Source organism: Merops nubicus, unplaced genomic scaffold (genome assembly GCF_000691845.1).
Source record: "Merops nubicus isolate BGI_N331 unplaced genomic scaffold, ASM69184v1 scaffold32422, whole genome shotgun sequence".
Lineage (NCBI taxonomy): Eukaryota > Metazoa > Chordata > Aves > Coraciiformes > Meropidae > Merops > Merops nubicus.
In genome coordinates, this window is record NW_008593388.1 from 10,605 (window position 1) to 17,905 (window position 7,301).

Here is a 7,301-nt window from a genome sequence, read left to right on the forward strand (position 1 = left end):
TTCCTGGGCAGCATGTGTGCAAGAGGAGCTGGTGAGATTTGCCTGCTCAAGCACCAAGGGTGATGGGGGAGCAGGGACTCGCCATAGAAATTGGGGAAAACAGTTCTTTTGCCTGACTTGGTTCAGCTGGGCTTAGCCCCATCTCGCTTCTGGACTAAGTTCAGGCATTAGCGGGCGCTTTGCACCAACGCAGCTCTTGGTGCCATGAGCAGAGGGCTCAGGGTGCCCAGGCAGGAGGCACAAGGCTGGGCACAGCTGAACCTCTGGCAGGAACTGCCTCCCAGGCAATCCTGTGCTGGACCAGGGGAGGGGCAGGAAGAAAGGCACCCAACTCACTGCTTCATTTCTGCCTGCCTCCGTCTCTTCTCCTCCTCCACTTTCTTCTTCCTCTGTTCCTCAGCCTCCTGCTTCTTCCTGAGGCTTTCCAGCCTCTGTCGCTCCCTCTCCTGAAGGGAGAGGAGTTCAGACTGTACCAGTTGCTGGGGCCTGTTCCTACCCCCGGGCTGCTCATGTGCAGGCAGCTAGAGGCCAGGCATTCTGCTAAACAAACTCACTGTCAAAGTCAGATTCACCCACACGCCAGGAAGGGAAGGCAACAGCAGGGAAGGAACACCACAGGTTTGGCAGCAGGGCTTACTCAGCTGGCAAGAGCAGCAGAGTCACAGGCATGGGAGGGAAACACCTCAGTCCTCCAGCTGCAGAGAATGTGTTTGGGCCAGGAACAGCAGACTCCTGCTGTAGGTGACCACCTGCAGCAAGCGTTCCTTGCCTGGGACAGTGTTACCTGTACCAGCAGCTGGGAGGATGGGGCAGGAGCACGGTGCCAGTAGCCTTACTTAAAGGCCAGAAGGTTTCCCAGCAGTCCCCAGCCCCTGCAGAACACACCTGCAAAGAGATCCCATCACCTCACCACCAGTGTGGCCACCAACTGTCTGGACAGGGCTGTGTGGACAGGGCTGTGTGGACAGGGCTGTGTGGACGCCCATGCGAGGGGAGGGAGCGGCCAGAGCCCAGGAGGCAGCAGCACAGTCGGCACCCAGCCCCTGCCGTCATCGTGTCACACTCACAACAAAGTCTCCCTGTAGAGAAGAGACAAAAACAATGATGAGGGGTTTGAAGTAACACTAGAACACCCCCTCCACAGCACACGCCCACTGTTCTTAGCTGCAGCCCCTGACCAGTACGTGGTGGAGAAGCCACTGCCTGACCCACGCCACCCATCTTCCAGCCCCACTCCAGCCCGTTAGGCAGGACAAGGGCAGACACCCCCAGCAGAGGGAAAACCCTCCCAGGGCTCTACAGGACACAAAATGTTTCTGCTGACCACAGAGAGAGCAGCTGAGACCTCTCTGCATGAGGGAGGTTTGAGGATTGGTGCTAAAGACTCCCAGCCAGTCACAGTGTGTGTGGAGAGGCAACACCACCCCGTGTCCCTTCCCTGGGGAGGCTGAAGTGGAATTGAGGGCAGTCTGCTGTGAGGACCTGCCCTGATCCATGGCAGCAGACAGGACGAGGAACGTGCTCATGCTTTTCTAACCAACAGTCCCTCCTGCCACTCCCCACAAGGGATCTGCCCCTCCAGCCCTGCCAGGGGAGGTGGGACTCTGACACACCTTCACGTCAGGCCGGGTGGGAGTGTTGTGCCTGATGAGGTTCTTGATGACACCCCCATGTCCTGTGGGCCCCGGGCTCATGAGCAGCTGGTTTCGCTGCACAGCCTGCAGGAAGTTTTTCAATGGCCTAACCACCTAGGAGGAAAAGACACAGAGGTCAGTACCTGCTGGGGAAAGGGAGGCAAAGGCCCACAGCACCCACTCACCTTGCTGGCTGGAGAGGAAGCAGCTGGGGTCTGGTTTGTTGAATTCTTGTGCTTGTCATCCAAAGGGGAAGGGGTACGACCCCCGGGCTGCGGCCCGTTCCACAGAACACCCACTGCCTGTTTACAGCTTCTTGTCCTGGTGGCATTAGCAAGAGGCACATCAGGTGACCCACGTGCTCCCCATCGTGCCTGAGGCTGCTCCCCACCTCCCCAGGCCTGCTCGCTGCTGGAGGACAGGGGCCTCCCACAGGGCTGGGAAGGGCCACAGCTCGGCGGGGAGCACCTGAGCTCCGAGCAGTGACCTGCAGCATGGCTCTGCTCCACCTCGAGTCTGTTCTGCCTGGGATTAACAGCACAAGAGATACAATTCCCATGTGTTTGCAGCCCTCCCAGCCCACCGCACTGGCAGGGCCTCACATGCTCTACAAAGACTTTGGACACTCACAGATTTGTCTGTTTCAGGGATGATTTCACCTGCATAGCCCAATTCCAGGGAAACATGGGACTAGGGAAGCTTCCAGGGAAAGTGGGGACTGCCCCATTGCACAGCCAGGGCCCAGTCCAGCAGCTGCCCTGAGGAAGGCTGCAGGTCCTGCCCCATCGCACGGTGCTCAGCACCCATGTGAACAGAGGTCACTGCTACCCCCATCCCATCTGCCACCCACAGCAAGTTCACCCCAGTACAACCAGGGCAGGAGACTGGGGGCAAAACTAAAGCAGCTGAAGTCTCATGTGAAACACCAGTAAGAGAATCAGTGAGTGAACAAGTCAGGTGTTCCAGACACTTCCAGATAAACAGGGCAGTCACCTACTCGGGAGTCCTTTTGGGAGGCAGCACAACGACTCCCTCCAGGAGCTGCACAGTCGCCTCTGAGCTGCGAGGTAACTGCAGTCTTATGGCACCTTCACTGGCTTGTGCACGAGCTCCCATGTCTGCTTCCTGAGCTGGGCCTGGGGCCCAGACCCAAACATGGCTCAAGGAGTCACGAGGAACTCCCAGGAGACAAGATCTAGCCACAGAATATTTCAAAACTACATTGGAAGGGTGGAGGGAAAAATGGGGAAACCAACGCCCACAGCTTTTTACAACAAATCAAAGGCCAGACCCAAGTCCTTCCAGACCACTGGCTTGTTTCTGCTTGGGATTATCTCATACCAGATCCGTGCAGGGTTCTCCTGGGACTTGGCACAGTGGAGCTGCTCCTGGTTCTCGGTCTGGGGTCTGCTTCCTGTGGAGACCCCCGCAGTCAGCACCACCACAAGGCACCTGCAGGGCTCTGGCTCTCGTCTCTGGCGTGCTCAGAGCCCCACAGCACATCACCAAACTGAGGAACATGATGCCTGGGTGGCCACCTGGGACATGAGCCTTGCGTGGGTGCCGCGGGAAGCACGCTGCAGCATCAGCCTGTGCACAGCCCACCTCCCCAGAAGGGCTCCAGCCACTCTTCCATCCACTCCAGCCACAACTAGAGTGACAGTCCCTGGCCCCTGCAGCTCCCACAGGAACAACAAAACACTTGAACCTCTCCTGGCTTTGGGACAGTGACTGCACAGGACCCGTCTGTCCTTGCACGATACAAGTCCCAGGCAAAGGGATGTCAAGGTCCTGCCACCCAACACCACGCTACGGGGGAGATCCCAGGTCCTCTCCAAGTGCCCCTGAGTACTCGTCATGCAGAGTGAAGCTGGCCAGGACAGTGTTTGTCTCAAGACTTGGACACATTTACCAGATGCCCTTGCCTACCTAACTGCATGTCTCACCTCTTCAGGAGAACAAAGGTTCATCTGAAAAATTATCTTGACTGGTCAGAGGTGGTTTTGTTTCAACGCAAGTTCCACATTTTCCATAAACCCTGGTCTGTGTGTCTTTGGGGCTTCACAAGAAAAGCCAGAGCAGCTTGACACTACCTTCCACATCTCCTGCCCACTGCTCAGGATGAGGTGGGTGCTGTGCAGGAGGGCTGGTGGCCTCGATGCTTCTGCTGGAGACAGGCACGTCTTCAGGGGTCTGCAGAGGAAGGAAATGAGCATCCCCTCAGCAGAGGTGCTCCAGAGCACAAGGCTCCCACAGACCCACTGCCCTGGAAAAGCCAGTGGGTTCCAGCTGCAGTCCCCTGGCTGGGACAGGCTCTGCCTCTCCCCCAGCTAGAGCTGTGGGCGCTGACCGGTGTGTCTCCCTCCCAGGGGTCTGCCCGTGGCACACCCTCTGCAGGAAGCACAGCTTTCACCAGAGCAGGGGCTCTACTGAACCTGGACTCCAGTACCAAAGTGCCTCGAGAACGACAGGCAGCTCTTACTCACCTTGGAGACCTCAGTTCAAATGACAGATACTCCAGCCCTGAAAGACTGAAGTGTTTCAGGTTCTAGGACCCTCAGTTGCTTTCAGCACCACTGTGGTATAGCCACAGCACACGCAAAGCAGCCACCACAGTGTCCCAGCATGTTTGGGGGCTGCTGCAGGCTGGCTGTGACGTTAGACCTGCTAAGCTACCACCAGCCCCATCCAGAACAGAGCCTCCTGCCCGTTCCCACCGCTGCTCCCAGCGGCACTATCTGAAGCAGAGCCCACCCCTCTCTCTGCTGGGCCAGTCTGCAGCTCAGCTGGCCCCCGGCCCAGCCACACGGGATGTTTCTGCTGGCCCGTTTGGGGGCTGCTGCAGGCTGGCTGTGACGTTAGACCTGCTAAGCTACCACCAGCCCCATCCAGAACAGAGCCTCCTGCCCGTTCCCACCGCTGCTCCCAGCGGCACTATCTGAAGCAGAGCCCACCCCTCTCTCTGCTGGGCCAGTCTGCAGCTCAGCTGGCCCCCGGCCCAGCCACACGGGATGTTTCTGCTGGCCCAGGGGAGGTTTCTGGGCCCTGCAGGCACTCACCAGCCCGGCACACACACGTGCCCTGTGCCCAGGGGGAGCACACTGACCCGAGCTGCCCCGACCTCTGCAGCTCAACCCAGCCGTGCCACGGAGCCCGCCGGGGAACACGCAGCTGGCAGGCTAAAGCCGTGAGCCTGGCCGAGCACCCCCAAAAGCTCCATCCTGGGGAGGCCATACCAAGGCACCAAGCAGCTCTGCCCAGCAGGAGCAGAGCAGCCGAGCCAGCTGCCCCAGCCCTTGGCAGGCAGTGCCCTCCCACCCAGCAGCGCTCTTCCCTGGCAGAGGGGCCACAACAGAACAATCCCCACCACGTTCCCTGCGCCAGCAGGCACAAAGCACAACTCAGCACCAAGACATCCACACAGAGGTTGCAGGTTGTTCCTTTGAACTTACCTTCTCACTTGGGGAGTTCAGTTCCAGCCCAGGCCTGTAAAAAGAAGAGCCCTTTGAATTATCCCAGCTCTCTGGAGGGTGGGTTATGGGGATGAAGGTGTGATGGAGGCAGCCCACGGGACCCCAGGGAAGCGCAGAGCAATCTGAGGCCACGCAGAGGCACAGGCCTGTTTCAGCCAGGCCACACAGAGCTGGAGCTGTGCATTCTGACAGATTGTCCCACCACACCCCTGAACACCACACTGAGGAGCTGCATCCCCTCCTGCAGACCTTCCATGCAGCAGGTTAAAAGGAAGCTCTGAGAGCCATGGGCTGAGCCCTGCATGTCCACAGCTGACCAGCCTGCAGCACCAGCAGGCATCCAGAGGCTGCCCAGAGCCAGGAACCCCAGGGGGGAATCCACACTGCCAGCCAACACCAGGCAGAGCAGCTGCTGGCAGCCTCCTGGGCTTCAGGGCATCAGCTGGACCCCACCAAACACAGGGCTTGACCTTGCTGTGCTCTGAACAGGCTTCTGAAAAGGAAGGGCTTGGCCTGAACAGCACAAACTCAGAAATACCAACCACCCCAGGGGATAACACCACCTCACAGTCCACTACAAAACCCGTCCTGTATCTGTAACTCAAAGCCACCCGTATGGCTGCTCTGCATGGTTTTCTGGCTTCTTTGTGCCTGCTTCACATGGCAGCCTCACCTCATGCTGCTGGCCACATCTTCTTCCACAAACACCTCCAAGGAGTTTTGGCCTGGAGGAGGAAGAACAGCTGGTGTGGGGCTCTGCTCCCGAGGCCCCCCAGGAGCCGTGGGGTGTGCAGGTCTCTGGGCTCCCCTCCCCGGCCCCTGGTGGCTCCTGGCTCATCTCCACCCTCTACACCAGCACCACCTCCCCCTGCCACCACTGACACTCCCGTGGGCTGGGGAGGCAGAGCCCTGAAGCAGCAGCCCCAGAGGCACAGGCAGCACTTCCCAGGCAATCGGCTTCTGCTCCTGCCTCGCTCCACGGTTTTGTGCAGAGATTTGGTGGATTTAGGCTGATTTCATTCCCCCCATAGTGCAGCTTGGCTTGAAGTGCTGTAACAAATGCCTGGATACAGCGTGAGTCAAAGCTGACAAAACCACATACCAAAGGCCTCTGTGCTTTATTAGAAGCCAGTCTGACATCAGAAGCCAGGATTTTAGGAATTCCAAACAACAAAACCTTTCCAAGGCAGTGGGAGCAGAGGCTATGAGAAGTTCAGCGCTCCCAGGAACAGCCTGGATCTGACTCCAGTCCCCCCAGGGACGGGGTGATCTGGTTCCCAGTCCCTCTGCCCTGTCTCACCCACTCTATCAGCTCCAGGACTGTGACACCATTTCAGGGGAGGAGACATTAAGTTCCTATGGATTTTTTTGAGAGCTGGCAGAATTCAGGCCAATTACTGTCCCTCCCCAGGGAATGAGGGGCTCTCTGACTGGCCGAGCTGCACACGTGGCTGGAACCAGCCCGGCCATATTTTCCCTTCCACTCTTGTTTCTTTCCCCACCCAGCACAGATGTGACCCAGCCTCGCCCCGTGCCTGCGCCCCGACAGAGCTTCCCTCAGCTGCAGCAGAACGCAGCCCAGGCCTTGGTGGGGCAGCAAGGGCTGGAGGATGGCACCCGGGCGGGTGGGAGACAGGAGGCCTGGGGGCAAGGAGACTCTGGGGAGCTGCAGTTAACGTGGAGGAGCTGCTCCACACACCCAGGCCCAGAAGCTGAGCCAAAGGGACGCACTCAAGGACAGGACACTCACAGCTCACTCTGCTGGAGGCCGAGGACTCCCGCGCCGCCGCCTTCCTGGCCATGGCCCTGCTGATGGACCTCCGGATCATGCTCTCTCTTTTGCTGACCAGGGAGCACTTCTCTGCCAAGGAGGCCCGTCGGCTCGCCCGCAGGCCACCCGCAAGGCTCCGGCGTGCTTCGGCTCTCACGGAGGGCCCTCTGCTGCCAGAGTCCTGGCCAAGCGCCCCTTCGAGGCCGTGAGGAGACAGACCTTCCTGGCCATGGCCCTGCTGATGGACCTCCGGATCATGCTCTCTCTTTTGCTGACCAGGGAGCACTTCTCTGCCAAGGAGGCCCGTCGGCTCGCCCGCAGGCCACCCGCAAGGCTCCGGCGTGCTTCGGCTCTCACGGAGGGCCCTCTGCTGCCAGAGTCCTGGCCAAGCGCCCCTTCGAGGCCGTGAGGAGACAGACCTGC

The 7,301-nt window shown here is 59.3% G+C and overlaps 1 protein-coding gene across 1 annotated transcript in view; it reads right to left on the reverse strand.

Moving 5' to 3' along the window:
• The window catches only part of INCENP (inner centromere protein antigens 135/155kDa), a gene marked incomplete at its 5' end in the record, with an annotated part of 12,842 nt that extends 5,769 nt beyond the window's left edge, over positions 1-7,073 (reverse strand). The window contains 8 exons of the mRNA XM_008935438.1: positions 336-446; positions 1,614-1,748; positions 1,820-1,955; positions 2,976-3,048; positions 3,728-3,827; positions 5,087-5,120; positions 5,781-5,832; positions 6,858-7,073. Coding sequence (XP_008933686.1) covers positions 336-446; positions 1,614-1,748; positions 1,820-1,955; positions 2,976-3,048; positions 3,728-3,827; positions 5,087-5,120; positions 5,781-5,832; positions 6,858-7,073 — 857 coding nt within the window. The remainder of the gene's footprint in view (positions 1-335; positions 447-1,613; positions 1,749-1,819; positions 1,956-2,975; positions 3,049-3,727; positions 3,828-5,086; positions 5,121-5,780; positions 5,833-6,857) is intronic.
• Between the last annotated feature and the right edge of the window lie 228 nt (positions 7,074-7,301).